Source organism: Epinephelus fuscoguttatus, linkage group LG21 (genome assembly GCF_011397635.1).
Source record: "Epinephelus fuscoguttatus linkage group LG21, E.fuscoguttatus.final_Chr_v1".
Lineage (NCBI taxonomy): Eukaryota > Metazoa > Chordata > Actinopteri > Perciformes > Serranidae > Epinephelus > Epinephelus fuscoguttatus.
This window is the reverse complement of record NC_064772.1, coordinates 24,608,904-24,634,476: the sequence shown is the minus strand read 5'-3', so window position 1 is coordinate 24,634,476 and position 25,573 is coordinate 24,608,904. Positions and strand designations below refer to the sequence as shown.

At 39.9% G+C, this 25,573-nt stretch overlaps 2 protein-coding genes across 2 annotated transcripts in view; both read left to right on the top strand.

The window, feature by feature from the left end:
- LOC125881532 (polycystic kidney disease 1 like 1) overlaps positions 1-16,509 on the top strand; it is a 76,642-nt gene extending 60,133 nt beyond the window's left edge. Inside the window, exons 33-50 of the mRNA XM_049564640.1 lie at positions 1,058-1,125; positions 1,221-1,669; positions 3,914-3,998; positions 4,154-4,339; positions 5,510-5,628; positions 5,710-5,820; positions 5,912-6,014; positions 6,187-6,252; positions 8,476-8,648; positions 8,790-9,024; positions 9,659-9,763; positions 10,088-10,228; positions 10,540-10,674; positions 11,703-11,915; positions 12,089-12,250; positions 13,298-13,465; positions 13,559-13,656; positions 13,777-16,509. Of these exons, the coding sequence (XP_049420597.1) occupies positions 1,058-1,125; positions 1,221-1,669; positions 3,914-3,998; positions 4,154-4,339; positions 5,510-5,628; positions 5,710-5,820; positions 5,912-6,014; positions 6,187-6,252; positions 8,476-8,648; positions 8,790-9,024; positions 9,659-9,763; positions 10,088-10,228; positions 10,540-10,674; positions 11,703-11,915; positions 12,089-12,250; positions 13,298-13,465; positions 13,559-13,656; positions 13,777-14,134 (2,975 nt within the window). The 3' untranslated portion in view covers positions 14,135-16,509. The remainder of the gene's footprint in view (positions 1-1,057; positions 1,126-1,220; positions 1,670-3,913; positions 3,999-4,153; positions 4,340-5,509; positions 5,629-5,709; positions 5,821-5,911; positions 6,015-6,186; positions 6,253-8,475; positions 8,649-8,789; positions 9,025-9,658; positions 9,764-10,087; positions 10,229-10,539; positions 10,675-11,702; positions 11,916-12,088; positions 12,251-13,297; positions 13,466-13,558; positions 13,657-13,776) is intronic.
- Positions 16,510-16,651: 142 nt separating this feature from the next.
- pdia4 (protein disulfide isomerase family A, member 4) lies at positions 16,652-25,505 on the top strand. Its single transcript, XM_049564652.1, has 10 exons — positions 16,652-16,953; positions 18,889-19,069; positions 19,179-19,384; positions 19,491-19,629; positions 19,854-20,059; positions 20,700-20,858; positions 21,030-21,181; positions 21,438-21,594; positions 24,422-24,655; positions 24,815-25,505. Exons 1-10 carry the CDS (start codon positions 16,878-16,880, stop codon positions 25,228-25,230), a joined length of 1,926 nt encoding a protein of 641 aa, XP_049420609.1. The 5' UTR covers positions 16,652-16,877; the 3' UTR covers positions 25,231-25,505.
- The last annotated feature ends 68 nt before the right edge of the window (positions 25,506-25,573 follow it).

The window sequence follows — 25,573 nt, the reverse complement described above, 5'->3', positions numbered from 1 at the left end:
ATTTTTTTTATTAAGAATATCAAAACAGAAAGCTGCTAGCTATAGGCTCTGTTAAAAAGATATGTTTTGAGTTGTCCTTTAAAAGTGTCCACTGAGCCAGCATGTCCAAAATTTTATGGCAGTAGTAGCTAAAAGATCCCAAAAAGGTTTCATTCAGGTTTCATTCATTTCAGGTCTCATTCAGAACAGTTAAAGGAGCAGCTGCGGAGGATCTCAGGATTCATGGAGGGACATAAAATGATAGGGAATCTATTATATAGGAGGGGGCGATGCCATTAAAAGCCTTAAAAACCGAAAGAAGGATTTTAAAATCAAATCTAAAAGTCACTGGGAGCCAGTGTAGGTTACGCAGAACAGGAGTTACATGGTCTCTCTTTTTAGTTTTTGTTAAAACCCGGGCAGCAACGTTCTGAGTGGTCTGTAGTTTTGCAATGGCAGTTTCAGGTAGGCCAGTGTATAGAGCGTTACAATAATCAAGACAATGGAAACAAGCAGGGAAAAGCTTCTCAGCATCTTGCTGGCTCAGTAGAGGTCGTACCTTAGCTATATTGCCTAAATGATAAAATGCCGTTTTTGTCAACAAATTAAAATGAGCTTTAAAATTGAGATCACAATCAAAAATGACATCGAGCTTTCTTACTTTCTCTCCAAAACTTGAGAGAAATAAACCCACTGAATGCATGAAAAAAGTCTTCGATCCTTAAATTAGACCTGTGAAAAATGGAAGCAAAAACAAAAGTGTTGGGTTTAAAGTTCTGTTCAGTGTAGTTCTACTAGATCTGAACTGGACTTCCATCTTAATGTCGAGCATCAGATTGGTTTTAAGAACAATCTACCAGTTGTAACACAAGTATAAATGGTAAATGTAGAAAACTAAAAGCAGAATACTGGCTCAAAAATGTACTTAAGTAAAGAGTAGAAGTACAGTTTAAGAAAAGGAACATGAAAAGTATGCATTCTTTAAAAAAAAATGACTTTTTTTACTCATGTCTTTTTACTTATAATGCGTTACTATTCCTCTATTCCTCTGTTTACTTGTTGTTTTGTCTCCTAACAGATACCCCTTCAGTAAATGACAGTACACTTCAGCAGTGGTCGCAAGAAGCCTGGAGGAGGAAATACCAGGTTACATCTTGAGCATTTATCTTTTTCTGTCTTCTCTCTCTCACTCTCTCTTCAGCATTTTTCATCCCTATCTGACCCTTCTCCTTGTGTTGTAGGGAACAGACCTGCTGTCAGTGTCCACTACCATTCTGAAAAATCAAAACACACATAAAGAACCTGCCATCCAAACAGATGCAGCCATAGGAGAAGGAGAGGCTCTACCAGATGAAAACTTGTCGCTGACCACCGAGGGAAACAATACTGAACAAGCACCTCAGGGAAAAGAGTTACATCTGTTAAGTGAAAGAACTCAGAGAGCTCTTCTGTCCAGTACGGGGGATGGAGGTGAAGCTATTCCGGAGGAGAAACATCCTCAAGGGAAAAGGAAAGATGGCAGCCGTCACTGGGCAGCATGGTCTGGTAACAGCAGTTTCTCCCACATCATCGACAGCCTGAATCAGAGAGGATTCAGACCAGTATCTCAGTGGTGTCACTATTTGGCCTGGACATTGTGTCTGCTGTTGTCCCTTCTCTGCCTGGTGCTCTCTGCGATGCTAGGAATGAGGTAGCAGATGTGTTTTGGCATTAAGTGGATGAATGTGGAGATGTATAAATGACTAAATGTGAAGCCAGTGGAGTTGATTATGCCTAATTGATTTAGTTTTAACTATGGCTGTACCAGACGGTTTGAAGCTTAGAAGCTTTGTTCTTAATGTTGACATTTCTCCATCAACATTTTAAAGGCGTTTTAAACTTGAAGTTTCTGCACAGTTGCAGATAAAGATAAGACTCTGCTATTATAGTATTTGTAGAATTAAAGTCCAGTGGTGGCTGCGTAGGGTTGTTTTCGACGAGCTCGGCCTCACTCTGAAGTCGTCGAAATCCAGTGCTTGAGCAGTGACTTGCAGCATCAGAAACCAATGAATAAAAGTGTCCTTTAATCGGCATGATGCGCAGCCCGTTTAACGGTGCCCAGGGGCATCGGGGGAAATGCGGCAGGACAAGGACAAAAGGCGCCGTATGTAAGAATGTGGCCAAAACGGTTACTGCACTCAAATTCAAAATACTGCTGCGAGTCGTGTCCGCCCCCCCTCCCCTACAGATTCGAGGTTGCTGGACAGCGGCACACTGGAGACTTATTTGCTTGCCGCGTCTTTGATCTTCGGTTTTCCAGCAGACCGTTCGAGCAAGTCCGGCTTCTCTGCTGCTAACACTGCTGCCAGGATACAGCGGAGGAGGAGCCGGCTGCTAATGCTATGTACCGGGACACTGCTAATGCTGCTTGCCATGATGCTAACATTTGTTTCTCAAAAAAATCAGTCGGGTCGATGACCCTCCTGCACATGGGCTACAATGTATGATCAAAAATGAATAACAGTTGAAAGTATTCGAAATGTCCATCCCCGTCTTTGATGCTAGTTAGCCAACTCTGGCTAAAGTTTACCTGTTGAGGAGAAGAGTAGCCACTTCGACATCCAATTCTTCTCCGCTTTCAACCGTCTCCACCGTTCAAAAGCATCTCCTATATAGACCCTCGCTTTGCCTCGAGTTTTGTCTTGCGTTTTTGGGAATCATAACAAGGTCGTTTGGGTTTAGTCGCACCGTCAGCCATTGTAGCTCAGTCGTAACTGTAACTGATGCTGAGACTCTACTGACTGCATGACTGTTAGACGGTGATGGGTGGTGCAACAGACCAAAACACAAATTCAAAACATAAACATGATTTGCAGACTGTAAAATTTTTTTTAAAATGCAAATATAATAATTCTGGCTGTACTATTGTTGTCGGTGAGATCAGTATGTTATATGAACATTATTCCTTAGTCTCTGTGACATATTAGGATGATTTTACGACTATTTGCTTTAGATTTCTTACATATAGCTCCTTTAAGGTCGTGAAAGTCTGACTGGGGCGGGTGGAAGGGCTGGTGGATGGGTCCAACAAACACTGACTTTCAACCAAGAGAGCAGTGTTCGCATCCTGTAAGATTCAAAAGCCAAACTCTGTTCTTTTTTCCTAAACCCAACAGTGTGTTTGTTGTTGAAGGAAAAGACAGTGTCAATTCACTGTGCTGTATTGACGTAGTGCTTTTATTTTGATCTCTTGTGAAAAGGGAGGTGTATTTTGAAAGAAGACAATGCATGTAACAGGCCGAACCTCAACAACCAATGCACCCAGAGTACCTTGCACGTCGTATGTTGACGTGACCATGACCATGACCAAACACTGATATGTGATGAGGTCAGAGTGAGAATGTGTTGTTTCAACTCATGTGTGATCTAAACATTTTCAATAACTCCAGAGCCAAAAATCACAAATGATTGACAAAAAGGTAGATGTAATCATTTCCAAAATTCACAAGATGTTTTTATCAAACAAAATATTCTGCTTCAGTCCATATTTGTTGGCATTCAGTCTTTAAAAAACATTTTCACTGCTGTCAAAGGCACACAGCTGTATTAACGGGGCAGTCTAACAGCACCATAAATGTAAATTATTCATGAAAGAAAGCTGATTTGATTTTATTTTTTTTTTAAAAGAGTAACTCATTTAATTTGATGAATCACTTTATTGAAATTGAGATTTTTGTTGGAGGTTTTTAAACCTTTTTTTCGGGTGAGAAAATATGACAACAGACATTCAAAGCTTCATTCAAAACCCTCAATAGCAGCTTTGAATGTAATAAAAAAGAAAATGACATTCAGTACAGTCCTGCTATTAACACAGACTTTTGGAAACATGATTTATATTCTGTGTTAAACTTCTGAGTCAAAACTGTGTATATGTGTGTGTGTTTTCACATGTCAGGTTCAGCAGCAGCAAGGTCCTGCTATGGATGCACTCTCTTTTCTTCTCCCTGATGTCTTGCATCTTCCTCATCCAGCCAGCTGTGGTAAACTAATACCAATCTTTTATAAACTATATGTCCAGTTTTTGAAAAATCATATAATCTTTAATCCTAAGTGAGAATTATCTAGAAAATAAATGCAATTTAACACTTATCTTTTTGCACTGTAAATATAAAAACATGTTCCTTTTCTTTTCCAGATAGTTACAGTGGCAGTGACTGTCTGCTTCTGGTTGAGGAAAAGAGCAGACTTTCACAGTTTCTCCAGTATAAGAGAGTTTGAGATAGAGACACCAAAACTGCAGAGCCACAGTGGTGCTAATCAAACAGCAGAGCAGTTCGGGACATCAGGCTTTCCTCAGGAAAGATGCTCATACCTTGAAAAGGTGATAGCCTGACTCTTATATTTTATTGTGTTCTCATCTGTTCTGTTTCTATTAAAACAGTGGTTCCCAACTTCAGCCACAGGGTTCAGATTTCTCCTTAGTCATTAGTTCAAGGCCCATACAGATTAATATATTCAGTGTCATACTTGCATCTGGCCATATTGTTGAGCTAGTTTGCTGTGTCTGCCAAATAGCTGTCCATTGCACACTTAAGTGGGATTTATACTTGTGTCAACTTAGAGCCTTCACTGTACCCTACGCTGTAGCCTGACATGCACCTCCCCAGAAATTTAACTACACATCACAGCAGACACAGACCTCCTGTGTATTTTTGTAAGCTGAAACCATTTGCCTCAGTTTATTTATTTTAATTTCACAGATAAGAGACAATACATTGTAAAGACAATAAAGCCTCCACAAATTAGCATATTAAGTCTCGTGTGTGATTAATCCTGGCTTCATACGAGTAGAGGAAATCTCTACTAGTCACTAGGCTAATTTATACAATGTAAAATGCCATAGACTTGTGCTAAAAACGTTAGCATGTTGTATCTGTTCAGAAAATGTGTTTAGTATAAGACAGTTGTTTTGTTGATGAACCTTGTGAGTTGTAATGGAGCTGAATTTTGTAACGTTACCTTTGTTAAATGTTGCTGTTGTCCCTGTCTTCATATGAGTAGAGGAAAAGTCTGCTAGCTGCTCGGCTAATGTGTACAATGTAAAATGCCACAGGCTTGTGCTAATAACGTTAGCATGTTGTATTTGTGGGGAAAATGTGTCCAGATAAAGACAAGTGCTTTGTCTGTGAATGCTGCGAGTTATAGTGAAGCTGATGTTTAAAATTGTCTCTATTAAGCCATGTTTAATGTGTGTTTAATGTGTGTTTTGAATCAACTAAACTTTAGAGCACTTCACAGAAACCCTGCCTCTGACTAGTGTTTTGGAGGTGTAACTGCAGAGTGACACAAACACACCACAAGTGTAAATGCTCACAACAGCATAGGCTCTACATAGAGCAGATGCACAAATATAAATCTCTACAGCAGGACACAGCACTTCAAAATAAATGCTTTGTGCTGGAAATTAGATGTACCTAAAAATTGAGTGTTTTTTACAAACTATGTGTAAAAAATGTGTTTAAACAAAGAGTAAATGATCTTTGATTGACAGGTGCTTGGAGCTCGTCGGCGAGCCCGGTACCTCCGTTTTGTGCAGCCACCAACTCCAGCAGAGCTGAGGAAAACTCGTGGGAAGAAAAGAAGAGAGGCTTTCATCCAGAACACTCTCAGGTGAGTCTTTGTGTATGTGTGCACCTGTTTGTATACGTTTTAATGCCGTTTAGGTGATTATCTCCTCCTTTTGTCATCCAGGGATTTGTCTGTCTGTGGCTCCATGCTCTTCCTGATGCTGTGTATTAATCATTGCAGCTCATTCAATGACCATCACCACCTCAATAAAGCTGTCAGACAACAGTTTATAAGGTAACATTTGCACATACGCACGCTGTCTCTCCCTTTGTCACTGTTGCGCTCTGATAAACACACTCCAAAATCATATTTTATCTCTCAACAGGGGCCATGATAATTCATTTATGTCCATACAAAAGCATGAAGACTGGTGGAAGTGGGCGCACACCAGTCTGATTAACTTACTGTACAAGAACACATCAGCTGAGGTGAGCTACAAAAGCTCTGCAGAGATTCATCACTCCATGAGAGTTTTTATAAAGCAATGAAAAGGATTTATCTATCCAATGCCATTCAGTGAAAATATGAAAAAAAAATCACCTTGACCGTGTGTGAAAAGTCTCCATTTCATCATTGTTAAATCACCGTTTTCACCAACAGTTTCACATTTTGATTGGAGAGCCAGTCCTGTGGAAGACGGAGGTGTCCAGCTCATTTCAGGGCCAGGTAAGAAACAAAAAAGAGACATGCAGTTACATGTAGTGTTCCACTACTTATTTAACTTAAATTCACTCAATTCATTACATGTGCCATCATAATAAAATTTACTGACAAAATGATTATGCAGAAGTGTTGGATTAGGAAAAATGTTGCTCAAAGAGGAAACAATTTTGATTTTGCATTCACTGAAAAGAAAGACTGGTAAGAATAGTCAGACACATGGACTTGAATCATATGGCTTAGACTCAAGTCAGGCACAAGTCACAAATTTGATGACTTTAGACTCGACAAAATCAGCTTGACTTCACTTGGACGAGAGCCTTTTGACTTGAAAATACTTGATACCTTCCCCCAAGCCCAAAGATTAGACAGCATGTTAGGTTTGGCGATAGACTGATGGAAGCGACATCAAAATAATCTATTTGATATTTTACAACGTTTACTTTATTACATTAAACATACAAAATTCATTACATTTTGGCACTGGTTAATAACGTTATATGCAATGAGAGTGCAATGTCAGAACAATTTTTTTGACAAACTTGTTTTAACAAATGATACCATTTTCATGAGGCATTCATGATTTTTGTAAATTTAATACATTATTACTCTGTTGTTAAAATGGCATTACATTTGATGAAGAGTTTATGACTTGCATAGGACTTGAAACTCAAATCTTAGGACTAAGCAGGATTTACCCTACCTATGCTGTAGACTCTGCGTCAACGTAGTACCCTACGCTGTAGCCTGACGTGCACCTCCCCAGAAATCTAACTACACGTCACGGCAACGCAGACCTCCTGTCTATTTTTGTGAGCTGAAACCCTCAGTGGGAACTAAACGTGTATTTACTTTAATTTCACAGATAAGAAACAATAAAGACAATAAAGCCTCCAGTAAACTAGCATTTTAAGTCTTGCGTGTAATTTATCCTTCAGAAATGTATACTTCTGAGTTATCCTGGCTTCATATGAGCAGAGGAAATCTACGCTTGTGGCTAGACTAATTTATACAATGTAAAATGCCATAGGCTTGTGCTAATAACGTTGTATTTGTTCAGAAAACGTGTTTAGCATAAGACAGTTGTTTTGTTGGTGAACCTTGTGAGTTGTAATGGAGCCAAATTTTGTAACGTTACCTTTGTTAAATGTTGCTGTTGTCACTGGCTTCATATGAGTAGAGGAAAAGTCCACTAGCCACTAGGCTAATTTATACAATGTAAAATGCCATAGGCTTGTGCTAATAACATTAGCATGTTGTATTTGTGGGGAAAATGTGTCCAGATAAAGACAAGTGTTTGTCTGTGAATGCTGTGAATTATAATAAAGCTGATTTGTGTTCTTGTGTTTGAAATTGTCTCTATTAAGCCATGTTTAATGTGTGTTTAATGTGTGTTTTGAATCAACTAAACTTTACAGCACTTCACAGAAACCCTGCTGCCGTCTAATGTTTTGGAGGTCTAACTGCAGAGTAACACAGACACACCACCGCACAAGTATAAATGCTCATAACAGCGTAGGCCACGTGTGTAGGTCACGGCATAAGTCTTGACCTTGGCTTGGACTTGACTTGGGATTTGAGTGCAAAGACTTTAGACTTACTTGTGACTTGCAAAACAATAGCTCGGTCCCACCTCTAATAATAGTTCAGAATAACTGCGTTCAAATTTCATACTTTTTCTTTTTACTTTTAGTAGGTACTGCAACTGCTCTTAAAGAGTTCATACTGTTGCATGCAGTATGCACACAATTGTGACATGCTTCTGTCTCACATATTATGCCCTGAACTTTGACCCTCTTGCTTTTATATCTGTTACCTTGAAGATAAACAAACGTCACTTATGGAGTTCGCCAGGGACAGAAATCAACCCGGAGAGCTCTGCTGTTGTTACTTTAGTAGTAGTAGTGTGGGTATTGGAATGCACTGATGGTATTCTCAGTCAAGACATCATCATACTGCTGTGTTTGTACTGCCTCCCCCTGTAGAGAGCGCTGTTTCACAAGCATGGACCCACACCACAAGCACACAGTATATACTGTAGTAGTCCAGTGATAAAACTCAGTATCTGTATCACTGAGAGATGAGTGAATTGTTGCACTGAGGGTGCTCAAATTCATAAACGGTGTGTTTATTAGAGCTACCATCATGTCACAGTAACTAGTAACTCTGAATGATTTTGCTCTGACTGCGTGTGTTCTGACTGTCTATGTGGTGTGTGCGACTGCTCAGGTCTCCAGTGCGACCCTTGCGCCAGAATGTCTTGGCTTATTCTTGTCTGGGAGCAGAACATCCACTCACCCACACTCCAGTGTCTTAGTTCCTATGGCAACGGTGCCAAGGACATGTGGTCCCCTTGGCAGCTTCCTTGGACGAAGTGCTACAGTTGGCTTAGGCCACACCAAGTGAGAAACACAAAGACAGGCGCATAGTTGTTATTTGATTTTTTTCCAAATGTGATCTGCTACACTGATTTTGTGCATGCCACCTCTAATTTCAGTAATATCGCCACCACTATCATTCTGCTGTCCTCTGCTCTGCTGCAGGTCTGATGCTGCATCCAAACTGAAGCTCCTGCATTCAGGGGGCTGGTTGGGCAGACAGACGGTGGCCCTGAAGGCTCACTTCACCTTGTTCAGCCCTGCACCCAACTTGTTCACCAGTGTGACTATGCTCACTGAGAAGAGTCCCTCTGGTGCGCTGCTGCCCTCTGCCAAAGTCCAGTCAGTTAGGGTGTATCGCACTCCTGCTGTGTGGGACTATGTTGTTATGGTGTGCCAGGTAAAATGTGTTTTATCTGTAAAAACATCTAGTCGTCAACGCCATCATAAAGCCACTCAACAGCTGAAGAAAACAGACAAACACCTTGCACAAAGAAGTAATGAGGATTGAGTTGATTTTCAAAAGGTATAACAAACACAGCTTGACTGAATAGTGCCGGGTACACATTACATGAGTCCGTCCTGACAGCACCGATTTCAAATTGCAAATATTTAACAATTTAATGACACAATATCCTGCTGTAGGGGGACCCCGAGAATTGCCGGCAGTCCCGTGGGTCTCAGAGGTTTTTTTTTTTCGTTTTGTCATTTAAATTTTTATTGATCTTATTTTAAACTGATGACTTATAAAACAACAGTGAAAAACAAAAACATAAAGACAGTCTATTACAGCAACAAAAATATTTCATAGATGCACCTGTAGTACATACAGGTGCATCTATGAAATATCTTTCTAAATTTGAAGGGGTTGGATTTTATAGATTATTATGCAGTGGTTCCTGTTGTCCGACCTCCTTGAGATCAAACCAGGCTGTATGTGGCTCATGAACTAAAATGAGTTTGACACCCCTGCTGTGCATTTTGTACACACGAAGCTGTAAGGTTCCTGAGGTTTTTGTCTTCCATTCCTCCAGCTCCTCTTCCTTCTCTTGTCTCTGCATCAACTCTGTGATCAAGTGTACGCTGTAGCGCAGCAAGGGCTGATGGGATACTGGAGGACACCCTGCAACTGGCTGGAAGTGAGTCTCCCACTTGTGTATAAACACACACACAGAGAAAGCTGTTCAGTCCAACATAATACGTCAAAAGAAATTCACAAGACTTACATGCACACAGCTTGAACATAGACACATGGAAACATGCACAGGCACATACACTCGGCCACACACCAACGCAAACAAGATCGCAATGACCTAGCTGAAAGGGTAAGGTAACCGGTAGCTGTTAAACTAACATACCTGTGTACTTGGTAGGTCAAAGCACACAGCAGTATGAGGTGTACTTGATTATGCTTTAACTGTTGTATAAATATACCTCACTGTCTTTCTCTCTCTGCTCTGCAGGTCAGTTTGCTGACAGTAACATTACTGTACTACGTTTATTACATCTATCACTCCGTTATTATCTTGGAGGTTGTGGAGCTGCTGCAGAGACACAACTACAGAGGACATGTTGATGTCAGCTTCCTGGCTACCTGGGAACAAGTGAGACAGGAAAACAAATATTTGATGTTGAGAAAACAGTTCATTATCTGTCCTGCTCTAATTTATTAAAGTACCTCCCTGTAGAGAGAGCCTTATCTTTAAAGACTATTATGAGAAGTTTATTGGCAAAACATTATTAAACTTTGTAGTTATAATAATCTTTAAGAAGATACACTGTGTACAAGGTTTGTTGATTTTGTTAAACGCTCTTATTAAAGGAAAGCCCAACTCTGAGTTTAGAGATCATGATGCTGGTTTTTAATGCTGACATCAATGACTACCAGGGATTAAAATCTCTTTTGTGCCTGCAGTATATTCGCACTCTACGTGGCGTTACGCTCTTCCTTCTCACCGTGAAGTGTGTGACAATGCTGAGAGTGAACAGGACCATGGCCACCTCTGCTACACTCCTCACCCGCTCACTCTCGAGCCTCTTCTGGCCAACGGTAAACATGTCATTCAGTAAACCCATCAGTTATGAAAGGCTTTCATTCCAAGCATTACCTTTTGAAAAGTTATTTTTGAAAAAGCACGTGATAGAATTTAAAATGTGTATGATTACAGAAAAAAACCACTTTGTTTTCATTTATTTTTCATAACTGCTTTTCCTTTTGGGGGTCACAGGGGGGCTGGAGCCTATCCCAGCTGACATTGGGCAAGAGGAGGGGTACACTCTGGACAGGTCACCAGACTATCACAGGGCTGACACATAGAGAAAGACAACCATTAACACTCACATTCACACCTACAGGCAATTTAGAGTCACCAATTAACCTGCATGTCTTTGGACTGTGGGAGGAAGCTGGAGTACCCGGAGAAAACCCACGCTGACACGGGAAGAACATGCAAACTCTGCACAGAAGGGCTCCTCCACCCTGGGTTTGAACCCTCTTGCTGTGAGGCGACAATGCTAACCACTGCACCAACATGTCACCCACTGTTCAATCATTGAAGTATTCCACACTTTTTTGCTTTCATGTGTGCTAATTGGTGACTCTAAATTGGCCATAGGTGTGAATGTGAATGGTTGTCTGTCTCTATGTGTCAGCCCTGTGATAGTCTGCTGACCTGTCCAGGGTGTACCCCACCTCTCGCCCAGTGTCAGCTGGGATAGGCTCCAGCCCCCCTGCAACCTCTAACAGGATAAGCGGTTACGGAAAATGAACGAATGTGCAAGAATTGATACTGAAGTTCTCATGATATTATCTGCAATCACTGTACAACAGCACAATTAAGAAGTGTTCACACATTTAGCCTCTTTCTCTTTTTAATTGTTGTCCATGAGCTTCTGTAAAGCCTGCAAGTTCTCAAAATCCTGGGTTGCTACCTTGAATAAAGGTGTGGGTACCCTGGATATTATTTTCTCAAATTCTAAAACAACTTTCAAAGAACAGTTTTTAAGGACATCTCTCCTTGAGATATTGGGAAGTTCATCAGACGGATGGATAAAAATGGACTCTTTCTTCTGTCTTAGATCTCAGGTCTTATCCTGATGGTGGCGCTGTCCTGCATGGGGAATCTCCTATTTGTACAAAGTTCCTGGACCTTCAGCTCACTTTCCCGCTCCCTTCAGACCCTGCTCCGTCACTGCTGGGGTCGCAGAGCTGCAAGGGGCCTCTTCCCCTCTTGGCATGATTTCCTGTACAGTGGTGTTCTCTATCTGTCCTCTGTGGTATGGACAGCAATGGTACATATATATACTATATTGTATTCCTTTTTTTTTTCCGTGTAAAAATTGTCTGCATGTTGGCTGATTTGTGCATACATGAAGTCTTTGCAGAGCTTATTGTCAGTGGAAGAAACAATCTGTTAGAGTCTATGTCACTGTTGTGTTTGAATGGACATCTGTTTTTCTTTTAGGTCATAGGCATGATGTCCTCATTCATCAGAAGTGCCAAAAGATCGAAAAGCAGGGGCAACGTCTTCACCATAGCAGAATTAGCCGGCTACATTAGACGGAGGGTCTCAGAGTTCACTGGGCAGCGTAGACCAGCATGGATTGAAAATCAAATGGAAAAGAGGGTGAGGAAAAACTGCTCAGTCAATAAAAACAGAAGAGTTTAAATACACAACTGAGATTCTTCATTGAAAAAAAATACATTTTACAGACATTTAATGTTGCTGTGTATCGTTATAGATATATATCATTGTCAAATTACCCTGTTATGAACATCTGAGACTATGGTCAGGATTATTGATAGACTATCTCATGCTACCGGGGACATTTCTTAAAATTAAGATCACATTGTCCCATAAATCCTGTTTCCAACCTCCTCAAATGTTACACGTTTACCTAACTGACCACAGTGAGAAATGATGCAATACAATGTTGCATGCCGCGGCTTCAGGGCACATGGATTACGATGGATGAGCTGTTCTGACGTTTTTGAAATGCATTAGCAGAGATTTATTACATTTTCAAAATGTGGGTTCCATGCACTTCAAGTGTAGCTGTTATTTCCGGCTAGCTATTATCCTCCGATACCCCGAACGAGTTTTGTGAATTAAAAAACTACACTGGACTTCTTGTCGGCATGAGGGTCAGTAAGTACTGTCTGTATTTTCATTCGAAAGTGGCCATTTTCTTTAACTTAGACCTGTTGTCCTCGTTCGTTGACACTTTTTTGTGCCATCTAGTGGTAGTAATTGCACAGTACACTAATCTATGTAAAAACAAGATGGCAGCCATCTCTGCCAAGTCAGTCTGCAGCCGATCCTGACACAAAAGTGAACAAGGTCCAAAACCTGATCACTTTTTATGGTTGAAACTTGTTTATTTATGAATTATAATGTTTGTAGTTTGATATGGCAACAAAGCTGACCAATCCTAGCAACAGTAACAAGCTAAGACGCAGTTAATTAGGAAGTACTTGTTTGAAGACACTGGAACTTTATTATCGTCTATTTTGAGGACATTGCAACTTAATTATCGTTAACAATGTTTAGTTTTTCATACTTATCGGGTCCTACCGATCCCAAATAGCTAGGAGAAATTAAAAATGCATACCAAACCATTCTGGTCTCAGATATATGTAAAGTTTACTATGACTTTGCCTTCTGATTTTTCAGACTTACTACTTTGAGGAGTTTGAAAGCTTAGTAGATGAACTATTGTTCAGACTCAACAGCCTCTCAAACAGTCTGCACCACACTCTCCCTCCCAAAGCCCATCACTACAGAGAGGAGGAAAGTCCTGCCATCTCAACCATACACAAGCCCTGCGACATGGACAAACAGGTGAGCTAGACTGAAAAAGACACACACCCATATACATTCTTGCTCTCACATACACTGCATTATTTTAGAAAGGCGTATGTGATTCTGTTACAGGACTTTGTGAGAATACAAATGACAGGAGAGATGATGGTGAATGATCACACTGATGTCAGCGGCCATGGAGAAACCCTCTCTGCATCTCACCTGCTCAGGTAATAACATTTGTCCAGCACCCACTTAGGCTATATATCATGCTGAAGTGCAATTTTAAATATAATGATTTACAAAATGGTAAAAATTGCTTGTTTTTCTGCACGACGCTGCATCACCAGGTCCAGGCGTGAACTGGAGATCCTGCAGTTCCTGCAGCAGAGAGGTCAAGATGGGAACCATTCTCCCTCAGACAGTGTGGCATCAGATAATTCACAACAACGTGGAATAAGAGCCAGAGAAAATTCAAGAGACCGAGAGCTCCAAACTTATTTAAAGGCGCAAAACTACCCATCCCTCCCAGAGTCAGCATCACTCATTAAGGTTTGGACAGAAGATGTTCTGGAGAAACAAGTTGACCAGTCGACTAAAACACGTGACAATTGTTGGTTAAGTAAAACTCAGGCCGCACCTACAGAGGTGGTGGTGGAAGTTCTGGTCCATGAGGAGCCTGGGAGTGTGGAGCCAGATCAACAGTAGGGTCCCTATGGAGATGACAGTTGTGGCTTTGATACTGTAAACATCTCAAAAAACAAGATCTGCCATTTCTGTTCTATTCAGCTGAATCTCCTTCCAGTTAGAGTTCTTTCAGTGGTCATTGTTCAGGAGGTTTTACACTGTGAGCCAAATTATCTTCAGATGTCTTGTCCTCTCCAAAACATGCAGACCAGGTGATTAAAACCAGTAAAAAACACATTGAATAAAGCAGTTTAACGTTACAAATCAGTGTTTCTCCTACGCTGATCAGCTCGTCACAGACCGGTCACCAGCCCAGCACCTGCTAATCTCTGAGAATTCAGACATTCCGGAGGTTTTTACTGGATGGCCAATTACATGCAAAGGTCTCTTTCTTTTTAAATTAGACCGACCAGGGGTCTCATTTGTAAACATTGTGTACACACCAAATGAGGCCTGAAAAAGACCTAACACCACTTCCGACACAAACGTTATGATCTATAAAAACAGACTTGATGGGAGAAACTTTGACCCACATTTACGAACATTTTGGGAGCGGAAAATTGGCGACGCAGATGGTGAGGAGGAAGCCTGATTGTAGACATCTATCTAATATTTTTTGGCGCACACCATTTATGGCTTTTGTTTGTACGTACATTTTTACTATGGATCCTACGCATTATTTTATAAATGAGACCCCAGGTAATTAAAACCGGTAGAACACAGAATAAAGCAGTTTCATGATAAAAATCTGTGTAACTGCTTGTTGCAGAGTTGCTGCTGACTATGGTGGCTGATCCAAGAACTCAAAAAGAACCCATAAATCCCTATAGCACAAAAATGTGAATGGCCCCATTTAGAGCCAATGTTTAGTAGGTCTGTTCTGGGCTATTGTAGTAACATGGCAGCTCATCATGACGATCTCCATGGACCAGGACCTGCTCCCTATTAAGAAATAAACTGCTCATTGTAAGGTAACAGAAACACATTGATTCTTATTTTCAGCTGATTACACACTAAGGATAACTTACTTATTACATTATATTCCATTTCTGCCAATGTATTCCTGTAACTGGTGGGTTCTAGTGATGTCTGCATTGTGTAGATATAAAGAGGCCCAGACCATGGATATCTGTGGAGGCGATCTCCATTTATTCCTCTCCTGACAACAGGTGGCAAAAGTAAAAATCCTCCGTCACACACAACAAACTGCAGCCCCTCTCCAGCAGAGCACAACAGCAAAAGGGGAGAAGTAAGGTGGGAGACACTCCTTTATAGATGGGGTACCCTCAAAGGTGAATGTAGGGGTACAGAAACTGAGTATCAGACGTCGTACATATTGAGTATGGAGGCCTAAGCATGTCAGGTAATAACGACTGAGACAAATTTTGTGGAATTATAAACACTCAGCAATAAAAATGTACATTTGACTTGTCACACATATTACTGCTGTATAATTGACCCTGTTCCCCCCTCCTAAATCCTACACACTGGACCTTTAATGCATAAATAAAAATGTTTTTTGATTGCAAGGTGATGGTTAGCAATCCCTTTTCACCTTTTGATAGGGAATCAAATCTGCACTGATCAGCCAAAACATTAAAACCAGTGATGAGTGAAGAGAGTAACATTGATCATTTTGTTACAATGCAATGTTCTGCTGGGAGACCTTTGGTCATGGCATTCATGTGGATGCCACTGTGGGCTTCCAGAGGTCAGGTGTCCATTCCTTGATGTGTAAGAGACAAGTCTGATCCAAGGAGGCCCTGCCATGGATTAGAGGTACCTCAGAGGTACCAGCATGTCCCATGGATGCTCGATCGGATTTGGATCTGGGGAATTTGGAGGCCAGGTTGATGCCTTTAGCTGTTTGTCGTGTTCCTCGGGCCATTCCTGAGCACTTCCTGGTGCATTTTCCTGCCATCGGGGAGTGCTGCTGCCATGAGGAGAGATACTTGATCTGCAGAGGTGGAGTGCATCAAGTGGCATCCTCATGAATTTCTGGACCAAAAGTTCCCTAGAAGAACATTGCATGGGCACAAGATGATCAATGTTACTCACTTCACCCGACTTTTGGCTGATTATTAGTCAAGTGTCAATCCAAAATGTATTTTTATTTATGCATAGAAGTTGCATTTATGTTTTAAAGAGCAGTATTTCTTTGCCAAAAATACAACTTATCGGTCGGTGTCAACTTCTGTGTCTCTGATAAGAATAAAATATGCTTTTTTTGAAAATCCTGATTTGCTATCCAAATATTTAACTCAGTGACCCTGAGGCTTCAGAGACTGGATTGTGTTGAATAAATATGACGTGTGGACTTTCAACGTTGCGCTCAAATCATCGTGTTATCGATCACCCACTGAGTTTTAATACAACTTCAGTCTCCCTAACCCACTGCATCATGTACAAGTGTAGTTATCAAAGAAGGAAACAATAAATGAAAGTATCCAATAGCAACATCCAACGTATAATTGAGTGGCGACTTGTGATTGGAGGAGCGCTGCTGATGAGGACCAATCACAGCGTGGCAAGTCAGACAAGTTCCAGACGGAGGAGGCGGTGTGTGTGATTTCGGAAGTGATTAGTTTGTATGAAACCACGAGCCAAAGGCGTCCACAGCCACACGTCAGTATTGATCCGGACAGCGGGTCTGTGCAGCCGACAGTGTTTTGATGACATTCATCAGCGCCATTAGCTCAAGTTAATCAGCCGGCTGGTTGTGAGGAAGCACGTCGCTAACAACGGGCCGCATCATCTGGGGACAATGAAGAAGCTCGCGCTGCTGCTGATTGTGTTGCTCGGCGTTGCACATTTTGCAACTCTCAGCAGATGTGAAGATGGTGAGTGTGAGCCTCTCTACAACCTAATGTGACTACTGTGTCAGAGTGAGTGGTGTAAGTCAGGTAACGTGGCAGCTGGTGTGTGTTTCCTGTGAGTTATTGTCATGCAAACTAGCTAGCTTAAGTTTCTGTAGGTAACTACTTAGCTAGTTCTGTTAGCATGCTAGCTAACAGGACAGGTGAGCTAATGTCAACAGGACTGACACACACGTACACAAATAGGGGCTTAGCCAAAATCTTAATGAAGTCTGTGTCTGTTGTAACGTTTGCTTTGTCAGTAAATTTGTGACAGTACAGGTGTATTCCTTTGCTATGACGTGATACCCGTCATGTTCACTACTTACCTTGGTTCTTAAACCAAAAGACCCACCATAGACCCATTAATGTCTTTTTAGGGGGAGATGGCAGTTCAACAGTATATGCCACATGGAAGTTGTATGCATCATCTGAAAGCTGGGAACCTGAAGATTAATATGAGTTGCAGCACAGCTCGGTGTGTCAAGTTCTTCCAGTCATAAATCTGTAATAAACAGAGTTTTGGTTAGGCTGCTATTCAGATTTGACAGATTTGAGTGTTTACAGGCTTAGAATATTTTGATGGAAGGATATGATGGCCGTTCCCATGTTCAGTTCTGGCTCATAAGTTGTTTGACTTGATTAACTTGAATTTTTTGATAGAAATGGTCAAAAATCTCTCCAAAAGACCACCATAACCCTCTGAAACCTGAGCAAATTGGCTTAATTTCTTTTGAAGAAATGGAAAGAAGAAAATGAGTAATGAAAGAAGAAATGACCTAAAACTTTGCAAGAAATCAGTAAAAGAAGAGAGAATTAAAAACAAGAATATAAGATAGAAAGTTAAAAAAAAACAAGGAAATTACCTGGAAGAAGAGCTTAACAATAACAATTTTGTAATTTAATAAAAAAAAAAAATAATAATAATTTTAAATATAGTTTTTCCCTAGCTTTTTTATTTTTCAGATACTTTTTTTTAATCAGGATTATTTTTGCAATTTTTGAGACATTTCTTTACGTCTTTAAGTATTACGGCAATTTCCATGCTCAATTATGTCTCATAAGTTGTTGGAGCAACTTTTGACTTGTCACCATTTTTTTACACAGATTTTATGCTTAATTTAAGCATTTTTTAGCACAAGAGAATTGATTGAAATGGCAAAAAATCTCTCCAAAATACCACCTGAGTAAATTGGCTTGACTTCTTTTAAAACATGGAAAGAAGACAATTAGCAATGTAAGAAGAAATGACTCAAAAAAAGTAAATGGACCTGCATTTGTATAGCACCTTTCTAGTCATCTAGTGACCACTCAAAGTGCTTTATACACTATAAGTCACATTCACCCATTCACACACACATTCATACACTGGTGGCCGAGGCTACCATACAAGGTGCCACCTGCTACTCAGTTTTAACACACTCACACACCGATGGAACAGCCATCGGGAGCAATTTGGGGTTCAGTATCTTGCTCAAGGATACTTCGACATGCAGCCTGGGGGAGCCTGGGATCAAGCCGCCAATCTTTTGATTGGTGGACGACCAGCTCTACCTCTACCTTTTTTTTTTTTTTTTTTTTCTCTTTAAACAACATTTTTCTAAATTTTATAATTGTTTTGCAATTTGTGGGACATTTCTCACCCGGTTGCTCATTGCCTTTTTTCCCAGTTTTTTTGAAAAAAATTGCACCAATTTGCTCAGGGTTCAAAGGTTTATATACTTGCAAAAGGCGCCTGAAAGCAGCACAATAAAAGAGTTGTCACTGCAGATTTCAAAGGGTTATGACACCAAGACTTTGGGGAACACTGTAGAAAAATCCATTATGTGATATGGTATCAAAAACTTCTGACATTTAGAGATTTCTGTAAATGTCAGAAATCTCTGACATTTCAATTTTCATTTTCTTGTTTGTTTCCAGATGTTGCAGAGGAGAAGGAGGAAGCTGAGGAGGAGGACAGTGACGATGAGGAGGAGGAGGATGATGAGGATGATGACACAGAGGTGAAAGAAGAGAACGGAGTGCTGATTCTCACCAACGGCAACTACGACACCTTCATGGAGGGCAAAGACACAGTTCTGGTTGAGTTTTACGCCCCATGGTGCGTCTGTTATTCCTCTGTGCTTTTTATTCGCTGTTCACAAAGATGATTTGACAGCATTTCCAAATCCATGAAATTTAAAAAAATATTTCTTTGTTTATGATTTTAGGTGCGGCCACTGCAAACAGTTTGCCCCAGAGTATGAAAAAATCGCTCAGACTCTTAAGGAGAATGACCCTCCTGTACCCGTGGCCAAAGTAGATGCAACGGTGGCTGATGAGTTGGCGAGCAGATTCGAAGTGTCCGGCTACCCCACCATCAAGATTATGAAAAACGGGGAAGCTGTGGACTATGACGGAGAAAGGACAGAGAAGGGTAGGGACATCTCACTCATTTAAGCATCGTGACAGTCTTTCGATCCAAACCTCACCTCTCTTTGAAAAGAATCAGCGGTTATATGTTGAGTGTGTGTTTGTTGCAGCTATTGTGGCGAGGGTGAAAGAGGTGGCTCAGCCGGACTGGAAGCCCCCTCCTGAGGCGACGCTGGTGCTGACCAAGGATAACTTTGATGAGACGGTTAACAATGCAGACATCATCCTGGTGGAGTTCTACGCTCCATGGTCAGTCAGCAGACTGTCAGATACAAAAAACTCATGGTCTAATTTTCACTGTAAATGTCATCCATTGAAGTCATAGCTGAGCTTTTTATTAAAGCTCAACAGTGAAAATGTACTTAACACTATCATTATCCTTTTTTAAAACACATCAAACAACATGCCAGTTGAGCCACTGTTAAGACTCATAAAATATTCCTCATTATTTGCCTGTTGTAACTCCCCTTCAGGTGCGGACACTGTAAGCGTTTGGCGCCAGAGTACGAGAAGGCAGCCAAGCAGCTGAGCCAGCGCTCTCCACCCATTCCTCTGGCCAAGGTGGACGCCACTGTCGAGAATGAGGTCGCATCACGGTTTGGAGTTACCGGCTATCCCACCATCAAGATCTTCAGGAAAGGCAAAGTGTTCGACTACAACGGACCCAGAGAGCAGCACGGTAGGTCACTCACTGTGTTATGTCACGCCAATACAAGTCGCTGTTTTCCACGTAGAGGTGCCCCCTAATAGTCGACTAAATGCAAGTTGACCAGAGAGGTCATTTGTCGGCAAGATTTCATTGGTTGTGTTTTGCGTTTTCCAGGCAGTTAAATACGCAGCATGTGCACGGCCTCGAACCCAAAGTGATATGTAAACTCATCTTCATTGGTCGACTACAAACATGACGCATCATCTGAAACATGGAAGTAGCTACATGCCCATTAGCCCACAGCGTCATTAACAGGCGGCTCGCTCAGTGTGTGACGTGCACTTGTAGATAAAATATAGGCCTATATTAATGAAGGTTCATTAGTACGGTTTTGTATTTCTCTGTAATGTAGCACAGTGTTAACAATGTTACTGATACTATTCTTTCTCACACCTTCAACTCAAACCATTGTGTTGCCCCGCCCAAAATATATCATTTAATAATTACATTTATGTTGTAAACATGCAGGTGACTAGTCGACTAATGGCCCTAATTGACGACTATTGGTCGACTAGGAAAATTCTTAGTCGGAGGCAGCCCCATTTCCATGTATGCATTTTATTTCTGTTTATCCGTCACAGTTGATGCACCTCTTTCTTTTTCCCTCTAGGCATCGTGGACTACATGAGTGAGCAGGCAGGGCCTCCCTCCAAGCAGGTTCAGGCAGTAAAACAGGTGCAGGAGCTTCTCAAGGATGGTGATGATGCTGTCATAGTGGGCGTGTTCTCCAGTGAAGAGGACGCAGCCTATGAGATCTACATCGAGGCCTGTAAGTACCATCAGCTTCGAGGTATATGTCGGCAAGCGGCCAAGTAATTATTTGCTTCATGCCTGTGTGAGCTACATGAAAGAAGCTTTGCTCAAGAGGGATAATCCATCGTAGCGTCAAAATTGACATGTGGCTAGTATACTCATTGCCGTCTGTCTGTCTGTTTGGAAGGTAATGCACTGAGGGAAGACTTCTCCTTCCGTCACTCCTTCAGCGCTGAGGTGGCCAAACTGCTCAAAGCTTCGCCCGGTCAGATTGTCATCGTTCAGCCTGAGAAGTTCCACTCCAAGTACGAGCCAGCTTCACACACACTTGCAGTGAAGGTACTGTCTGTTTGACTGTTTTCAGTGTGTTTTTTGTTTTTGTTCAGTATTTGAATACGTTTCATGAGGTATGAAACCCAGGAACAAAAATGACTGTGCTTTCTTTCAGTTGTATCAGGGTAACACAGAGTATAGTAGTATTAAAGGATGTCACATGAAAAGCTCTTTACGAAAGAGTCTCTCTTTTCTGATGCATTTGGAGAGTTTCACATTTGAACTCGAACTGAATTCGAACACTTATTTATTTATCTCTTAGGACTCAACAGCAGTGTCAGAAGTGCAGGAGTTCTTCAAAAAGCACATGATCCCTCTGGTGGGCCACAGGAAACCAAGCAATGATGCCAAGCGCTACACGAAAAGACCCCTGGTGGTGGTGTACTATGGAGTCGACTTCAGCTTTGACTACAGGAAAGGTGAGTTTGTCATGTTTAGGTTAATAGGTTTGGGGTTTTAGGAGTATGAAGTTGACTCTACACTGTCCTTAATGAGTTTAGTTCTGCACTGCGTATCTTGGGGGCAAATGTAATGCAGCTGTTTACAGGATGTCCACAGGGTCTTTAAAAAAGTTATTAAAACAATTTATTAACATTCAAGTCCCTTCAAAAGTATTTAAAAGTCTATTTATGACATACTTTACTATGACTTTTTATTGCATACTATACCAGTGGTTCTCGGACTTTACAATTTATTTATTTATTTTTTTTTAGAAAAGTATCTCCTGACCAGCATAAAACATTTCTGGCAAAAACACACAGCGAACATTGACATGATTCAGTTTGTTGCACAGTGTTTACTGCAGTCTACAATTGTATTGAAGATAGGAGTATTGAATGTAAAATGTATCGTCTTACATCTATATATTTCATTAAACTTAATATAGTATAATTGTGTTAGGGTTTTTTTTTTTGTTTGTTTGTTTTTTTCAATTAGCAATTTTTTTAGAGTCACCTACACGCTGCAGTACTCTGAAGTACCCCCAGGGGGACCCATAGCTCTATGTGGGAAACAATGTACTATACTATTACTTTTTTTAATTACATTTATTTATGACACACAACACTATAAATATCTATTTTTTTGAAACAATGTACTATACTATTACTTTTTTTAATTACATTTATTTATGACACACAACACTATAAATATCTATTTTTTTTGACATACTGTACTATGACTACTTATACTTTTAATGGCATACTTTACTTTAAATATTTTGTTATGACATACTATACTAAGGCATTTTTTTAAAATACACACATTTTATTATACTAAGACTATATTCCTTTTTATGACTTTCTGTACTATGACTTTTTATATTTTTTTATACATACTATACAAAGACATGTTTTCCTACTTTTTGTATGATATACTAAGACTCTTGCATTTTGTTATGACATACTATACTAAGGCATTTTTTTTTATATATTTTTTTTGTGACACACTACACACCAACATTTTCCATTGTATGATTATTATTATACTAAGACTATATTGGACATTTTTTTTCCCACATTTTTTGTGCCATACGTTACTGAGTGATTTTTTTTTTTTGATTTTTTTTTTTTTGATTTTTTTAAATTTCTACAATTTCTGTGAAATACTATACTAAGACATTTCTTCCACATTTTTTATGACATACTATACTTACACATTTTTCAATTTTTGTGATATACTGTACTAAGACATTTTGTTCTCCATTTTGGTATGACATGCTATACTAAGAAATTTCTTTCTACATTTTGGTATGACATAATATACTAAGATACATTCTATACTAAGACATAATTTAATACTTTTTTAATAACATACTTTACTTCCACATTTTTTTTCTACATTTTGTCCTGACATACTATACCAAGACATTTATTCCTGCATACTATACTAAAACCTACTATACTATACCTTTTTTCATGACTTTGGAAGACATACTATACTATGACCTTTTTCATGACTTTGGACGACATACTATACTATGACTTTTTTTCATGACTTTGGACGACATACTATACTATGACCTTTTTCATGATTTTGGACGACATACTATACTATGACCTTTTTTTTTCATGACTTTGGACAACATACTATACTATGACCTTTTTCATGATTTTGGACGACATACTATACTATGACTTTTTTTCATGACTTTGGACGACATACTATACTATGACCTTTTTCATGATTTTGGACAACATACTATACTATGACCTTTTTCATGACTTTGGACAACATACTATACTATGACCTTTTTCATGACTTTGGACAACATACTATACTATGACCTTTTTCATGATTTTGGACGACATACTATACTATGACCTTTTTTCATGATTTTGGATGACATACTATACTATGACCTTTTTTCATGATTTTGGACGACATACTATACTATGACTTTTTTCATGATTTTGGACAACATACTATACTATGACTTTTTTTCATGATGTCGGACGACATACTATACTATGACTTTTTTTCATGATTTTGGACGACATACTATACTATGACTTTTTTTCATGATTTTGGACGACATACTATACTATGACCTTTTTTTTCATGATTTTGGACAACATACTATACTATGACCTTTTTTCATGATTTTGGACGACATACTATACTATGACCTTTTTTTCATGATTTTGGACGACATACTATACTATGACTTTTTTTCATGATTTTGGACGACATACTATACTATGACCTTTTTCATGATTTTGGACGACATACTATACTATGACCTTTTTTTTCATGACTTTGGACGACATACTATACTATGACTTTTTTTCATGATTTTGGACGACATACTATACTATGACCTTTTTTTCATGATTTTGGACGACATACTATACTATGATGTTTTTTTTTATGACATACCATTCTATGACATTTTATGACTCTTTTATAACATACTGGTCTGTGACAAATTTTTTGAGCATTTTTATGACATACTAGTTTATGACTTTTTTTAGCATTTTTTTATGACATACTAGGACATTTATTTGACATACTATACTGTGACATTTTTTATGACATACTATACTAGGATTTTTATTTTCTCCATTTTGGTACGAATTACTACATTAAGACAACGGCTTTTTATGGTATACTTTAACTTTTACATTTTGTGACATACTATGACTCTTTAAATTACATTTTTCATGGCATACTATACTATGACTTTTTATAAGATGAGGAGGATTTACAATGCAGCAACAAACCCCTTGTTTATCTTTCAATTTTTAGCTACACAGTTCTGGAGGTCCAAGGTGCTTGAGGTGGCCAAGGACTTCCCAGAGTACACATTTGCCATTGGTGATGAGGAGGACTACTCTGACGAGCTGAAGAGCCTGGGCCTGAGCGAGAGCGGAGAGGAAGTGAATGTGGGAATCCTGGCAGAGGGAGGCAAAAAGTTTGCCATGGAGCCGGAGGAGTTTGACTCTGAGGTGCTGAGAGACTTCGTTATGGCTTTCAAGAAAGGTGAGTGTGGAGTGGTTGTCTTAGAAAGTTGGATCATGTAAAAGGAGCACGGTCTGGTTTGACCATTTGAGGCAAATGCAGTTTTTCTTCAGCAATTTTCAGTGTTGATACACTTTTTTTAAGAAGCTTTTAAAAGCCATTTCTATCTTGCGTCCGCAGGAAAGCTTAAACCCATCATCAAATCCCAGCCAGTGCCAAAGAACAACAAAGGACCAGTTAAGGTTGTGGTAGGAAAGACCTTTGATGAGATCGTCATGGATACCCAGAAGGATGTCCTGATAGAGTTTTATGCTCCTTGGTGCGGCCACTGTAAGAAACTGGAGCCTGATTATTTGGCTCTGGGCAAGAAGTACAAGGGAGAAAAGAACCTGGTGATCGCTAAGATGGACGCCACAGCCAACGATGTGCCAAACGAAAACTACAAAGCGGAGGGCTTCCCCACGATATACTTTGCCCCAAGCAACAGCAAGCAGAGCCCCATCAAATTTGAAAGTGGAGACAGAACAGTAGAGGCCTTCAGCAAGTTCTTGGAAACGCACGCCACAAAGCTATCACAGAAGAGAGACGAACTCTGAAAATATGTCTCGATAAATATCTAAGAACTCTACCCGTGCTCGGGCAGTGTCAGAGGACGCTGAAGAGGCCTCTGGGAAGGTGAAGGGAACGCAGTGGAATTAAACGGTGTTACTGAGTTGCTGTGATGATTACAATGTCCAATCATCTTTTTTTTAGTTTCTGTTCATTCCAAGAGATTGAGCTTTCTTCTGTTTTCTAAAAGCATGTAAGCACTGTTGAAGATTTCAGTCTTTTTAAATAAAACTAAAAATGATGGTGGCTTTGTGGGCCAGGATTCAGGTGTGACTCTTTGTGACTATAAATCAGTACAAGCTGGAAAATGTTTATTGCACACATTTCAGA

What these genes read in the sequence shown, in the direction of transcription:
- pdia4 (XM_049564652.1), top strand. Translation starts at nt 16,878, where the DNA reads ATGAAGAAGCTCGCGCTGCTGCTGATTGTGTTGCTCGGCGTTGCACAT. An exon ending in GTTGAGTTTTACGCCCCATG is followed by an intron (nt 19,070 to 19,178) that starts GTGCGTCTGTTA and finishes TTATGATTTTAG; the next exon opens with GTGCGGCCACTGCAAACAGT. An exon ending in GTGGAGTTCTACGCTCCATG is followed by an intron (nt 19,630 to 19,853) that starts GTCAGTCAGCAG and finishes ACTCCCCTTCAG; the next exon opens with GTGCGGACACTGTAAGCGTT.